Source organism: Sceloporus undulatus, chromosome 3 (assembly GCF_019175285.1).
Source record: "Sceloporus undulatus isolate JIND9_A2432 ecotype Alabama chromosome 3, SceUnd_v1.1, whole genome shotgun sequence".
NCBI classification, from domain to species: Eukaryota; Metazoa; Chordata; class Lepidosauria; order Squamata; family Phrynosomatidae; genus Sceloporus; species Sceloporus undulatus.
In genome coordinates this window covers 227757299-227773969 of record NC_056524.1, presented here as the reverse complement: position 1 = coordinate 227773969, position 16671 = coordinate 227757299, and the positions used below count along the sequence as shown (strand labels likewise).

The following is a 16671-nucleotide window of genomic DNA, read 5'->3' as shown; positions in this document are numbered from 1 at the left end:
AAACTGCTTAGGGAGTGCTTAAGTGTACTGATAAGTGGTATAGAAATGACTTGCTATTGCTATTGCTATAAATGGTTTTATGGAGTCTACCTCTCTAGATAGTATTGTGTAGCTTTACTGCTTAAATGCATAATACAGTTGTCCCTCCATATTCGCTAGGGTTTGGGGAACAAGACCCCCGTGAATCTGGAAAAACTGCAAATAACAAAAACCACTGTTTTTACCTGAGAGGGCACCTCTCTAGGAATCTCTAGGTCCTCCAGTGCAACTCTGTCGTCAATGTCCAACATACACTGATCATAGCATTGCACCGGAGTAGCTACAAATGGTCTTTCAGTGCAACTTTTAGTTAAAGTTGACCACAGAGTTGCACTGGAGGACCTAGACAGTCCTAGAGAGAACATATTAATGAAATCTGTGAATAATCAAATCCGCAAATATCAAATCCGCAAATATGGAGGGATGACTGTAGGTAGAATTTTAAAAATCTAGTATGGTGAAAAATAGGATTATGCTGGATCAGCCATGGAATCACAAACATATACAGTATGGAGTGCAACGGATACAGAAAACATAAATAGAAGAAAAAAACCCCAGAAAAAGTTATAATATTAAGACAAATATTAAAATATTAAAATGTAATGTTTAAAACATTCAAGCATATTGATTTTAAAAATACTCTTATAGCGCCCATTTGTTAAAAGGCCCTTTCACAACAGCCAGTCAATTATTTAAAGTCAATTATAATGAAAAGGACTCTGCCTTTTTTAAAAAAATGATTCTTGAGGTAGATGACCATCAAAATAAAGAATATGTTCAGAGGTCTGCCCCCTACTGTCAAGTAGCAGACATGGACACCTTAAAGTAAAACAAATAAATGAAAAGTATGATCCATCAGAATATGTTCTTTGCTGAGCCTGCAAAGAACATAAATGTGTAGAAGGTTTAGAGTGCAAGGTGTGATATTACTGTTCACCTGAGTCTCCTTAGAAGCTGTTATGGTTTCCAAAAGTATTAGGGGCCTGGATTAAGCTTCTTCTTCTGGTTACCCAAGATACAGGGGAACAATAACATTTTACAATTCCAAGATATACTGCCATATCTCAAGTAACTATCACTCATGTCTGAGATCATCATCAAGGGTATAATCAGAATCAGTATACAGTATTGACATACAGCTGACAAGCACAATAGCTACCTTGCTTTTTGTTAAGATTACTAGTCTTTGAATGTACAGTCAATATCTCCAATTCTCAATTGACAAAAAATGCGTAATTACCTTGCCAACAAGCACCAACAGTCAGTTGCATTGCTATGTGCGATGGATGAATAGGCCAGTCATTAGTTACAAGGTAAGGTTCATATGTTGTACCATCCATATACAAGGTAACTACTGGAAACTCAACGTTGACGACATAGTAGTGCCACTCTTTATCACAAATCTATACAGTATAAGAAAAAGAGAGAAATATATTTAGTAACTTTATTTTTATGCATAGAGATCTTGAGTACCATAAGAAAGAATTAAAAATGCTTTGGACTGAAGAACAATACCAGTGGCCATGCCATCTTTTTAATGGACACATTTCAACAGAAGATGTTTTACCCTACTACAAAGTTTATTCTCATATTAAACCCCTCCAAAAATTGATGAAGCATTCTATAAATTAGATTTTAATATGTTTAAAATGCAAAAGAGTTAAAAATGGGGTTGGAGGGGAGAATAACACCACCAGCACACTCCTTATAGTAATTATATTCCCCCCTTTCAAGGGTAAATTACCCATTTGTTTAATTATTTAAAAAAAACATTGCAGCAATTGGGTAAAATAAGTAGTAAGGCTTCTTGCATCATTACAGAACAGTTAGAGATTGTTAAAGGTATTCATTAATGGTGCAGAATAAAACCACATGGGGAAGGTGACAGTCTCTATCCATCCTTCAACCCATTTGAAGATCAGGATAGATCATCTATGGGTGCAGCTTTATGCATAAAGACTCTCTCTACATTTTCATATCACATGTGTAATGAATATCCCAAACTTCATTGTATTCTTTCTCTCTGCTAAGGTATATTAATAGCTTATGGGAATTGTATAGCAATGAGGCCAAGCATCTTTATCCTAGACATTTCTGCCAGTCAAATATTCAAAAATCTACTTCAACACCTGTGCAGGTATAAACATTTGCAGGCCAAGTATTATTAGCAGGTATAAGATTTGTGCCATCTAAGTCTTCAAGCCTGTGCACATGTGGATGTTTGGGTATTTTATTTTATTGATTTAAATCATTTGTCATCTCTCAACCCAACAGGGTCTCAAGGTGATGCACAATGGATAAAAACATTTAGAACATTCAATTTATGTTCTGTGTGTGTATTCTGATTTATTTAGCCTAGAGTTTTCTTGGCAAAATTTATTCTAAGGAGATTTGGCCATTGTCTTCCGCTAAGGCTGAAAGCATGTAACTTGCTCAAGGTCACCTTGTGGATTTCTATGATTGAGCCCAGTACTGAAATCACTGGCCTGAGCCACCATACTGCCTCAAAATATTAAATATAAATTAAATATGCAAAACATTAAATGTACAAACAAAAACATTTAAAATAAGACTAAGGACTTTATCACACTATCAAAAGACAGGAGCATATTTCTCCTGTCAATATCACACAATAATGCTAAGATTTTCACACGATGTCTCATGACATCACAGTTATCGCATAATTATCCTGTGAATAAAGAGGCATTCTAGCACCACTTTTATTCATGGGAAAATCCCATGAATAAATATATATTCGGTATATATTTTAAAATGAACCAAATAAATGTTTGATCAATTCCTGATTTTTACAAAATCTTGATTTCCTTTATGCCCATTAATGATATGCAGTTAAAATGCACCAACTACTATTTATCTTTTATCAGTTGCAGTTATAACCCACTTTTCCTTCAGTGAGCAGTACACCCCACACTGCTGCTCAGATGAGGATCCTTTCAATAATGCTGGCAGAATTTCTGGGTAATTCCTCAACCATCAATACAGAGACAGAAGGTTGATAGCTAGCCATTATTTCCTTGTAGTCTGTTTGCCTCAGATGCTGCTGCCAAATAACCACAGGAGACCGTGCTGGAGGAAAGGCCACAACTTTATTAAGCAAACCATTGGTAGGGTTGGCACAAAGCATGAGGTCAGGATCTGCGAAATCAAACAACCCCACGTTTGTCTGATTAACCACAACCTGGCACCCACCAGGTATTGGGATGACCTAGGGGCTAAGGCACACCGTATGACCGCATCTCTGCCATACGTTCACATATTCACTAAGCCCCTAGTCACCGGGAGGCGCTCTCGCATTATGGCCCCCGCAATGGCCATACGCCTGCCCTATTCGCCCCCGGGTCCCGACTGACTCCCAAACCAGAGCTCCGTAGCCCTGGTACCACACCGTGCAGATCCTGGCCTATGCTGCCGCCCCAAAGTTGTGACAAAAAACCCAAACCCAAGCGGTGGGTGGGTGGGAGAAGGCTCCGCTCCTCCTCCCTTCCTGCTTGGCTCCTAACCATCCGGAGCCAAGCGCCGACTGAGGGCCGGGGCTGGCAGCACGGCCTATATAGGCCTAAGCCCCGCCCTCAGTACCACCTGACCAGGAGACTCCTCCTCCAGGCCCGCAGAACCAATCATCTGCCCTGGAGGACCGGAACTCCCGGTCACCGAGCCCAGCTCCCAGAGCGTCGCGGGGCGGAAGGGCCTCCCCTTCACCCCGCACACCAATAGGGAGCTGGGGCAAGCCCCAGAGCACTCTGGGGCTTGTAGCCGTTCGCTGCGTCTAGCGGCAAAGCGGTCAGCCCGCCGAGTCGGACAACCGCTTTTTTTCCTTAGTGGAAGAGATGAGTGAAGTAATATCTACTTTCTTACTATGTGTCTTTAAGTGGAGTCAAGGCAGTTTCTTTTTTATGTTTGATCAATCCTACTCAAGTCCATGAATAAACTGTGAAGAAGCTTTATTCCAACAAGAGTCTGCTCATATATGCTATCACCACAGCTGGGGTTTCTTAGACACCAAGAGTAATTAGATCCATCTGGCTCCACTGTAAAGTTAAGACTCTGAAGTCCTAAAGCTCTGATTACCTAACCAAACTGTGTAAATCCAAATGCATTTATCATTCAGTATTTGCATTTCTCCAAAATTTGTGATGCAGTTCTCAGACTAAAAAAGGTGCATACATGAGAATGTGAACAAACGTACATGTAGATTTTTAAAAAATAGATGCAGAAACTAGCATGAATGCTGGAAAATTTGATGTCTGAAAAACTGATTGGTACAATTATTCATGCAGGACAACTGCTGTGAAAACAAGAGTCTCTGAGGCAGGATGGCTGAAAAAGGAAAGTGAACCAAGTACAAGAATGATATGACAATGGTAGGGATGATAAATACTTTTCTCCAAAACACTAATGTAATTGCAAATCAGCAGTTCTATTGCTCCTGCTCATTCCCAAAGAGTGGATAGTAGAAATGCTTTCTGAGGTTTCAAATAATTGTATTTAAAGGTAAGTATACATATTAGAACTATTTAACTGATTTTGTGAGAGCTCTGAAATACATGCACCTATGATGCATTTTGTCATTGATTCATGAACAATCAAGCAACATCATGGAAGTTCTGTCAACAATTGTTAAAAAGCTCTAAACAGCCCAGTCTTGGGAAAAGAGTCCCAGTCCTGGGAAAAGAGCAGGATACAAATAAATATAATAAATAATAAACAAACAGACCATTTTCACCAAGGGTCAGTGGCATCACTAGAGGGTGTGGACTACATCAGGTGATACCCTAAGGTGGGGTGACCCCACTGTTCCTCAAACATCTGCCCTTTCCCCACAATCCATTCTAGCTACTTGCACCTTAACCTTCTCAGCATTCCTCCATTGTTGTTTGGATAGTACATAATACAGGCGGCCAGTTTATTATGTGAGTCCATATTATGTGGATCCAGTTTTATGTGAAACCACCCTCTGTGCTGCTTACCGTATCCTGTGCTACTTGTGCTATCCAATGCTGCTCATGCTACCTCATATTCAACATTTAGTACCTCCTGTTGATTGGCTCGTGCTATTTGTTGCTTATGCCAGTGAAGGGGTTGGGCAAAAAAGTCAAGCTTGCAAAAGCAGCTGTGCAAGTGAAAAGGTTATGCTGGTGAAGTGGTTGTGGCCAATGAATAGTAGCCCCAAACACAAGAGTGGTGATGCTGGCAATCTGGATATGCTAAATAATATCGGTAAAGTGCTTTCTTTAAGTGAGAAGGTGAATGTTCTGAACTTAATTGGGAAAGAAAAACTTGATTAGTAAAGGGAAAAAAAACATGTTCTGAGGTTGCTAAGATCTACAGTAAGGAGGGGAAAAGAAATTCATGGAAATTTTGTTGTAGCACCTCAGACTGTAAAATTTACATCCAGTGTGTGAGAAGTCCAAAGTAAAAATGGAGAGAGACTTAAATTTGTGGGCGGAAGACATGAACAGAAAATGTGTTCCTGTGTGTGTGTGTGTCTGTGTGTGTAAAATTCCAAAAAACCAAGTGAGATAATGGGGGTGGGGGGGGGTGGGGGTAATGTGAAAACTCAAGGGTAAATACTATTACTGATTGTTTTACCAAACATCTGAATCTGGAAGGATGTAAACATTTAAAACATTGTTGAATAATGATGAAAATCATCTTGGATAAAAGAGTTTCTAAGGTCCTAAACAGACCAGCACTTTGGGCTGGCCTGTGACCAAACTCCCAAACCCTACTGAGTGCCGCAGGTGCCATCTTGGCATGCCACCAATTCACGGGGTGCACAATGATGACATCCACCATGTGCAGCACCCAAAAAGTGTGGCACACAAGGGAGGGTCATCATGGCACACGAGCGCAACAAAAAATCTAGAATTTTCAAATGTTTTACTCCAAGTCATCATGTTGTTCCTGTTCCTTTAGAAGAAAACATTTTGGGAGTGGGATAAGGAAGGTATTTTGATTACTGCCTATCTTCAGAAAGGCCAAACTCTTAATGCAGAATGCTAATCTAACTTGCTGTGCTGATTAAGGAAGGAACTGAAGAAGAAAAAAAGGTAATGGAAGCTACCTTTTGCAGGACAATGCACCTGATTACAGGGAAATGATTTGTGTTTTGAAGAATTTGGGGTTTAAGTGCATAGACCCTACTGATGAAATCTTCCTCCATCTGACTATTGTCTGGTTCCAAACCTTAAAAAGCATTTGAAAGGAAGGGATAAATGATTCAGAGATGATAGCAGGAGGAGAGAAGGAATCAGTGATCAAACATTAGAATACTTTTTTTTTTTTTTTTGAAATGTTAAAGAAACTTGGGAAATGTGCCAAGTGTGTTGAACTTTGGGATGAATATTTGAACAGCTTATAAGTTTCATGGCTCTAGGTCATTTCCTTCTTGGTCAGGCTGAAAACTTTGTCAGCACTCCTCATATGGCAACTCTGCAGGGCATATGATAAAGCCAGGTGTAGTATACTGATCGAAGAACCCACAAGCTCTTACACACACACACACATGTTTTATCTGCCTTTGTTTTGATAGCATAATATTAAAATTTGGGTACCATCTTGTTTACCAAATGGTTTCACCAATACTTCATCCCAGAAGTAGTGTGTGTGTATGTGATAGGAAGTTTTACCGTTTAAAGTCCTATTAATAATAAACAATGCACTTGGCCATCCTAAATGTTTACTATGAAAATAAAAATGTTGTTGTTTTACTGCCTCCTGATAAAAGCTCATTGATTCAGCCCCTTGAACAGGGTGTCATTTGTTTTATTAAGGCCACATACACCTGCCTGGGATTTGATCACCTGCCTGAGATTTGTAGCAGCAACTGGTGCAATCTCTAATGTGGATATCAAGCAGTGCTGGAAATCCTTCACTATTGCTTATGCCACAGCACTAATCAAAGTTACAATGGATGAATTAAAACCAGAAACAATAACTGCCTGCTGGAAGTACTTATGGAGGGATGTTGTGGTTGTGTTGTGATTTATGGAAATCTTAGGAGATCATCAATGCAGAAAGACAACTTGGTGGAGAAGGATTTGAATGAGAAAACGGAAGAACACATTGATGGTCATGAGGAAGTGTTAACCAATGAGGAACTGAAGGAACTTGTTAAGACCTCTTCAGGGGAAAAAGGTAGAAGAAATGGAAGCAGATCCAGCCATGTGGATATTAGAGAGGTTGGCCAAAATGTTTCAAATTGAACAGACCATAAAAGACAAAAAAATGGGATGCAATCCTGGGATTGAATGCAACAATAAAGTAATCTATATGATCACTTTAGGGTTACAACTATTGCAGCAACAATTTGATGAGTTAAAAAGAAAGAGGCAACAACTTCCCATTCCAATGTTCTTCCAAATGTTTTCTGCAAATGGGGATCGCCAGCCAAACACACTGTCTGCTCCTGACACTGACATCCTGGCATCAGCAACATGTGTTCCCAATTTCAACATCGAATCATCAACCTCATCCCAGCACTACAGTCCAGGACTAGCTTCTGATAACCCTCCTTTTGATTAAGTTTCTTCTTCAGACAATACCTGTACATCAGAAGGTTTTCAGTGGTCATAAAGCCTCTGTCGTTCATTTCAGGTAAGAAAAATAATATTCCAGATTTTGTGTGAAAATTGTATTGTGTGAAGTGGCCCAGAATGGATCCCGTGCTTAATATATAATTACCAAGACAGAATCTTGTTTGAATAGTACAGAATGGGTACCAACTGAGACTGTTGTATGTGAAAAACACACACACACACACACACACACACACACACTTTCTCTCTCACACACACAAACACACACACACAGAGGTTAGGCAATCTAAAGTAGTAGACCCACTGTTGTCAGTTTTGGCCTTTGTAAAAGTGCATTTACTCATAATGCCTTTCCAGTTTTCTCACACATTTACCACTCCACACTGTTGCTAGATTTTTCTTTACAAGGAAGTTCATGTTGTGGGGTGGGGTGGGGTGGGGTGGGGGGAGATTAAGAGTGGAGGTTTGAGGGCAGTGAATTGTAATGAAAATATAGAAAATCACACTCTAACATGTTAATAATTATGAATATATTGTATACTTTCATAAAAATTATTTTCAACTCAGGTGGAAGATGACATGGCAGAAAATATTTCTCATCTTGCATTTTGAGCTTAAACCACGGGGTTTAAAGACAAGCTGTTAAGGACAGCAGAAGCCAAAAGAATATGCATATATTTCAGAAACTATTTATTCTTGAAGAATTCCTTGGGGTTTCTTGGTCTGTTTTCTAGAATTCACTAGTATAACTTGATTTGCCAATTTGTGGGCTGCTTTAGAGACATCTGCTAAAAATAGACCATAATAACCTATGGAACTAATGAAGAATATATACTAGACTCTAAAACACACCATCTAAACTTATCCTTAGAGACTACTGTGTTGCTGAAAAAGTTCTGGCAAGCTATTGAGTTAATGCAGTGCTGCGCCTGCTTTATGTTATTTATCTGCCTCTCTCCTTGATTATCCAGTTCCATTCTCTTCCTACAAACTCCTTTAACTGCTGGAATGAAAAACGTATCCTATTCAGTTCCTACTGAGCAGAACAGCATCCCTTCTCTCTCTGCATTGTTGACTTTCCATCTGTTTTTCAGATCTTATCTGGCAACTTACCTTTTCACAACTACCTTTCCCCTTACTACTCTCTCCTTCTGTTAACATTTTTGTTGTTGTTTTAGCTTTGCACCTGCAGTATTTTCATTTGAGGAAGCCTATGATGTATAATTACAGTTAAAAAAAGAAAACAAAGAGAAAATAAAATTGCAGTACATTTTAATAATACAGTTTCTGTGCAATACAATTACTGTCTGCTGTATAAGTGATTGACAGAATTGAGTTATTTGTTTTTTGTACATAAAAAAATAACAAAATGCAAAGCAATTCAGAGAAAAGGGGGAATTTGAAAAATTAGCAGATCTCAAATTCTGGGGTGCAGAACCTACATTCTCTGATCAGAAAACTCTAAACTAAGTTTTGAGCTGTTATGTCAAAACTGCATACTAGATTCTGTTTGTACATTCTTTTCTTACTTGATCAGTGACAGGCAAAGAAAATGTTAGCTCCTGAAATATTATGGCCAATCAACTGCAGTTCAAAGGAAGGACAGAGAATGCTGAATCCCCCTACCTTCTCATTTGTAGAAATCCAATTTGGATATGATCCAACTCCTAACATTTAGGTGATATGTTCCATTTATTTCCTTACCTGTCATAATAAATAGTGTTTACAGCTAAATTCTTAGGCTTCTTAGAAAACAAGCTAACATGAATGTTTAAATTACTGTGACAATGACTGAGGGTGTCTTCACCAAAAAAAATCAACACTTTAGTTACTTTATCTGCTCTAGAGCTGATTAAATAAGGCATATGTATACATTAAGATCCAGTTACTAGATTGCATCCCACATCATGCCAGCAGATTATGTTCATCCTATAGGACTTCCCATTGGTGTCCTACCCTTATATCTCCATGTCCCCCTCACCCCCATGGAGCAGAGCTGGCAGGCATGTGGCCAGGGTTAGACTGGAGCTTAAGTGTGTGTGTGTCCATTCCATAAGTGGTTTCCATTCCTCTGATAAATAGCACTGGATACAACCTGAAACAATTTCCACCAAGTTGTACATTTCTTGCACTTACTAGTAGAACTCTTGAAAAAAAAATTTAAAACTCATGAAGCTATACAGTTAAAGAAAAAATGTGTAGTTAATAATTTGCTGATGCAATACTGTTTCTGTATCTCCCCCCTCCTGTCCCTTTTGAAAATATGTGCCATTAGACAGTCCATGAGTGGCAAAGCAACTAAAGTCATTACTCCATCTCTCGCTGTCAGATCTGTAGATATGACTGCGTAAATGCTTATCAGCAAAGTCTTGACTTTTCATCTAATATTCTCCTTGGTGTTCTTACAAGATATTTATTTCCAAAAGCTCAGCAACACTGCAACCAGTAATACTTTTTGTATTTTAATCCACTGTTTATGATCAAAATGATAATGGAGGAGACTTTAACAGTCCATTTACACAGAGTAATAACAACAGCAAGAACAGACCTCTGACTTGCCTGAATACTAATAGCTGCATTAAAGGCACCATCACCTGACTTTACCCTTGGGGGCATGATCACAAATGAGGCCATTTCAGAAAGCAGCAGTGGCTTGTGACATGTGGGGGAAAGCTGTTATACCCTGTTTCATCTAATCTAATGTATTTGGCACATTTCACCATACTCATACAAACAGAATGGAAGGTGTAGAAAATCTAAAGTGGCTTTTGTTCTTAATGAGAAGCCACGGTAACAGGCTTGCCTGCTTACTAGAATAAATATCAGAGCTAATGACATAAAATTCATTGTCTTAACTCAGTGCATTTATAGTATTTATCATGCAGCAGGCTGTACCCTCAACAACCCATTTGCTTTGAATCCCCTCTAGACTTTGCAGTACAGCACATTTACAATGCTCATACATAAATCTTCACCAGTGGCACAGAATTCCAATTGGTAAGCCTGCCTCTACAGAATTTCAAGATGTCACCATTGTGAAAAGTTGGTAAACATGCAGGTTAGCTCAGGCTCTCCATTTTTATTAAATGGTTAGAGTGTGAATAACACAGGCAGCCAGGAAAATTTTTCTTTGATCCCTTGCTGAAGGGCTTTAGCATCATCCTCTCAGTCACAAAACCCAGATCAAATATTCTGCTCCACAACACAAGAGGCCACATGTTCTGTAAATCTGCTTCAAATTAGCTTTCCAGAGAATATGTTATACAATACTGTGGTTTGTGATATGCTTGAAGCAGCAAAGTCTTCCCATCAGTAGTACATGTGTCAGGGAAGAAGGCATGCAGATGATAGCAGAATACCTGGCATGGAGTTGTTGTCGTTGTTGTTATTTTATTTATATCCTGACTGTCTCTCAGTAATGAGACTCAAGGCGGCTAACAACATATTTAAAAACAATAGCTTAAAATTATGCAAAAGCTTAAATAATAATATAAATATAATTCTAAAAAAACAATTGAACAATTGATAAAAGTTAAATATTAAAATATTAAAATTAATAATCTTTTGTCCAGAAAAGAAGTGATCTATGGGCCGGCCATGACAACAGAAAACAAATTAATAATGAGACTGGGTACAATGTAGTCTGGGGAAAGTGACAAAGAACTTGCCTTTTGGGTTGAGAAGAACACTACAGTAGTTTTGGTAGTGGTGGGAGGGGAAGGTACATGGTACATTTCCTGCTCTGTGGCTTGAGGCTTCTGTTAGAGTACTGTTGTTTTTAAAAGAAGACATTTGCATGTACATGTGAATGATTTGCTTTCTGAGAAGTAGGGAGCTAAGGAGCAGAACTGTTATTGTCAGGTAGACTGTTGTTCATTTTGCCTGCTTGCAGGTATTTTCAGCAGAAGGCCAAACTATTTTTCCTATCCATTACCACTGAAATATCCTTAAATAAGAGGCATTTTGCAATCAGAATGTGTACTTAAAAGTGATCTCCGATGTATTCACTCTGTCTTACTCTTAAGTAAATTAACATAGCCTAGATTACAGACAAGCAGTATTATTCCTGGAAGGGTACAATGGCAATAACTATCATTAGATTTCTCAGTGTTTGATCATTTAGTACACTTCTGATTAACAATTCCTGAGGAAGCTTAGCTACTTTGGAATTTTGCTCTAGTTTATTTTGGGGCTAATTCCCTCACCTTCTGTTCCAGTATCCATGCTAAGCAGCTGATGTAAAGGAAAATAGGACCAATGGCCAGTGTTTGTTTGTTTTCTAAACAAGTCTGAAGAAAAATATCCCACAATGACAACAGAAAGAAGGCACTCTGCAAATCAAATACATTCCATTGATTCTTCAGGTGGAAAGAAGCCTGGAGAGATTAATTTTACACATTTGGTTGGAATATATTAGTCCAAATTTTGGTTGGCAGCCTATTAGTAAATTATAAGAATCACTGCTGGGCAGAATAAAAAGCCAGGGTTTTCAAATGATCTCATAGTCCTTTTACAAAGACATTTGTGAACAAGATTTGGCACTATCCCTTTTATGATGATGGCAGCCAGCTAAATGGATCCAACAGACTTCAATCAGAGAATATTGTCATTAGAATATACTGCACAAGCTGCATGTCATGTTTCTGCCACAGACAAAGTACCACTCCCTCCTGAGGTTGGTAATGCTTGAAATTCTGAAAGACAGCTTCATCAGTATCTTCTCTGGACAGTTTTGCATTCAAGAACTAGAAATAACATTAGAAAAGAAGCACAACAGGGGTGATACCGACTTACAAATTCAGAAATTCCGTGGGCTCAAGAAATTAAATTGAATTCTTAAGCTTGGGGATGTGTATATATTGTTTGTCTGTCTCAGTCATCATGTGTGAAGTGTAAGTATTCAGTTTGTGAAATTAATCTTAGTATGGGAGATGGATGAGTTTTGCGTGGAGGTGAGCTGAAGGCAAGAGCAGAAAATCATTGTGTTCCTCCTGTTGTAAACTAAATGTCCCACTCCTCATGAACACAATAATGTTTTATCAAAAAGGATGTGGATGTTTAGATTTTATTTCAGAAATAGAATTTCTTTACTTTTCTCTTTTCTTCGTGGCCAGTCTTATTTACTAGAAAACTGTTCTCAAAGATAGCATGTAAATGCAAATCAGCTGCTGAATATTAAATGTCTCTAGATGATGAGTGCCATGGGCTTAGCCACTCAAGTGCCTGAAGTTCAAATCCTTGTTCCTTTTGTTATGCTTTCACTTCTCCATTTCTTTTTGTAAAAATGCCTATTTAAATATCACCCAGTGGGGTTCAGAGCAAAAAACCCAACGAATAATTTATTCAGTGAATTAATCCTTTCCACATTTTCTACCAGCTGCTAGTATCCAGGGATATGTAAGAGATTTGATACTTAACTGTCTGGTACTTAACTTTCTATGATTTCACATTTCACTGAATGTTGAGATGCCATTTGCAAAAGATCAATTTTAAAAAAAAAATGGAAAGAATTTTTTTTAGGCACAAGCAATTTGAGGTAAAAGCATCTTCCAAAAAAAAGAATCCTGGCATAGTGTAGTAGTTTGAGTGTTGGACTATGACTCTGGAGACCAGAGTTTGAATCCTTACTCAGCTATGGAAATCCACTGGGTGACCTTAAGCAACTCACACTCTGTCAGTCTCAGAGGAAAGGAAAGGCAAATTCTCTCTGAACAAATCTTGAAAGGGTGGTCATAAATTGGAAATGACTTGAAGGCATACAACAAACTTCCAAAGTTCAATTTTTGCAAACAAACAAACAAAAATATATAGGTTTTTTGTGGGTTTTTTGGGCTATGTGGCCATGTTCTAGAAGAGTTTCTTCCTGACGTTTCGCCAGCATCTGTGGCTGGCATCTCTGAAGATGCCAGCCAATAGAGGGACTCCCAGTACCAATGTAAGGGTAGATCTTCAGAATTTAATTTCACATTTTCTTGTGGATTATTTTTTAAAATCACAGATCAATGCTGAAACAGATATGAGTGCACATATGCAAATATGGCATTTTTTTGGTATTATTTAGTAATTTGATTATTTTCTAAACTCCATCATAGTATTTCCCTAATTCTAAGAAAAAGCAAGAATTCACATGAAAAGTTGCTAAGTCATATTATCTTTTAAAGATGAAGCTCATTTAGCTCTGTTTCATAATTAAATCACTCGTTTTGAAGTGGAGTATCTTCTTCAGAATCGTTTAGCTACAGATTCCTCTCACCATATCCTGAGCTACCAAATCACATTGAGTACCTTGACATGACTAACATACACTTTTGGGTCATCTTTCACTGAAGGCTATATCCAGTGAACAAGAAGCCTATCTCATTCACCCAGGAAAACCAGGCAGCTTTTGGACAAGTAAAACTGAAAGTACTTGAACTACTTCTATTACATGTATGAAGAGGAGGTGAGATAACATGGTTTCCTCCCTCTCATCTCTGATGCTTTTATGGGAGTTGTAACAGTGAGTGATTATCAGATCCTACAAAGCCTAAATACCCAGGTTTCTCCAACTCAGATCTCAATCACTGGGGGCCCATTCAGACTACCTTTTAATCCAGAGGAGAAATCGATTCTTCCACATGAAGTTCATATTGGGCACGATTCTGTCACAATCCAGTTCGAGGCATGCACAAGCAAATGCCCTTTAACGCAGGGTATCGAGATTCAGGGTAAAATCCATCTTTTTTGAAAAAACCCGGGTTCCGCGAAATATGAACTTGCCTCCGATCATGATCAGGACAAGTTCAGGGGAGGGATTAAGGTCAGAGGGCGGGCAAAGGGCAGAGCATTCCCTCCCCTCATCGGAGAAGGAGGAGGAGGATGCAGCCTCGGGACTGAAAAAAGGGTAATGAGAGGAGGCAAAAAAAGGGTAATCAGGGTGAGAGGAGACTCAAGGGTGACAGGCTGCAAAAAGGGAAATTGTGATGACAGGAGACTCAAGGGTGACAGGCTTCAAAAAAGGAGAATCGGAGTAACAGTGGTTTTTGCTTCAGGGAGGATCGGAAGGAAGGAGGAGGAGGAATAGGAGGATTGCCAAGGGAAATCCGAATGCGGAGCCAGGAGGAAGGAGCCTCTTTCTCTTTTATTTTTTTTTTATTTTTGACAGTCTATGTGCATGATTTTTTGGGTGACATGTGTGTGTGCTTGCTTGTGCTACTTTCATTTCCTCTTGTTCCTGGAACTTAAGAGCCTTTATTATTATTGTTATTGTTATTAGTGTTATATTCGGATGCTACAGTCAGAATGCCTGCGCTGCATTTCCCTTTTATTCCCAATTGATTCCATGGGTCTCTGGCAGGTCACTCTCTCTCAGCCTCAGTGGAAGGCAATGGCAAACCTCCTCTGAAGAGAATGTAAGCAGGAGGAGCAGGGTCAGTTCAGGTCAGTTCAGAGGCAGGGCATGAACAGAGCTCCCATCAGGCACCTCCCCCCTTTTTTATTTTTTTAAATTATTTTGACAAAAAATGTGCATGATTTTTGCTTGAGGCAGATATATAGATGGATAGAATGTGGCTAGCAGCTTGTCCACTTTCCCTTTTATTTGCTCGCTTCCAGCAAAAGGGAAATGTTGCAACGGGCAAGACTTTTTTTCCTTTGCAAATGAATACTACAATTCGAATGTTACAAAGTTGCTCTTGTGAATTTGGCAAATTGGCAAATTGATACATGCTTTTGCTACTGTCTCTAAGGAATTCAGGGGTAGCCCTGAATTGCTTTTAAAAGCAAAAAAGAATGCATGGCAATCACATCTTTTTCGGCATTTCCGAGGTGAGGAAATTATTATTATTATTATTATTATTATTATTATTATTATTATTATTATTATTACATGTGTAAGAGGCATTCCAGGGTGGCAAGGAGTGGGGGATACAGGATGCATTAGCTTGCATTTTCGGGTTGAAAATTTGGCCAAGGGCAGATCATAACCTGCACTGACCCAAATGCCCACAACACACACACACAGACACACACACAAGGTTTTTAAATTTGACAAAATGTACGCATTTTGGTGCATTTTGTGCCTGGCTCGTTAAAAAAAAGGAGGTGGGGGGAAGGACACTTCCGATGCCCCAATGAGTGCTGCAAGCGTCACCTATGACAATCGCTTGATTGACAGCAGGCGCCTTCATGTTAAACCCGATTTCCCCAAGAGGGCATTCGGGTTAAAACACCCCTGATTTGTAGTGAGCACTTGCTTACGGAGTGATTCAGGAAGGGGTCCCCCAAATCTGCCCAGTTCCTTCCAGGGCAAAACCGCCAGTGGGAATAGGGTCTAAGATGTGAGTGTCAGCAAGGAGTGAGCAAAACCACACAGCATCAAGAGTGTGGCCCTGCTATCCCCTTCCTGGCATGAAGCTTCTTTACATCAGTAATGGAAGATGGTAGTTGGTGATAACTGATCATTTGCCCCAGTACCTGTTGTAATGCCATAGAAAATACAGAAAATTGTCCAATTTGTAAAAGAAAAAAGAAAAAACTTCTTGATGCTTTCTAATCCATCCTTGAAGCTTCCCTGTATAGAGTTCACACAGAGCCAGGATTTTAGGGTGTATTTGCTACTTTTTTCCCATACAATGAGGAATGAATACATGAAGTAATAAGAAAAGAGGAAAGAGTTTCATGAAGACCATGCTGGTCCAAGATCACAGAAATCAAACACAAGCTTACCAAGGTGATGGCAAGGCATTTCACTGTGGTAACAAAAATTATTGTATGTCTCTTTGACACTCTTCATTTTCCATAATCACCACTGCTCAAAAAACCAACCCTAAAATCATGCCCTTTGGCATTATTTTATAAACTTATTTCACTGCATCTGTACTCTGTAAATGTTTCAGTAATAAACAGTCATATCACAAATTCACACCCTTATAATGAGAATAAGCCAGAAAAGACAAAAAATAGTCACAGCCAATCTGTCACAGTCTGAGATCATTACAAATTTAAATGACTAAGATGATGAAGAGAAAGTGAAATTGCTATCTGATGGCAAAAGAAGTTCAGTACTGTTGATTTGCTAGAAAAAGGAGTTGGG

At 38.9% G+C, this 16671-nt stretch overlaps 1 protein-coding gene across 1 annotated transcript in view; it reads right to left on the bottom strand.

Moving 5' to 3' along the window:
• Positions 1-16671, bottom strand: part of CLSTN2 (calsyntenin 2) — a 492893-nt gene that overhangs the window by 49057 nt on the left and 427165 nt on the right. Inside the window, exon 9 of the mRNA XM_042456041.1 lies at positions 1280-1442. Within this exon, the coding sequence (XP_042311975.1) occupies positions 1280-1442 (163 nt within the window). The remainder of the gene's footprint in view (positions 1-1279; positions 1443-16671) is intronic.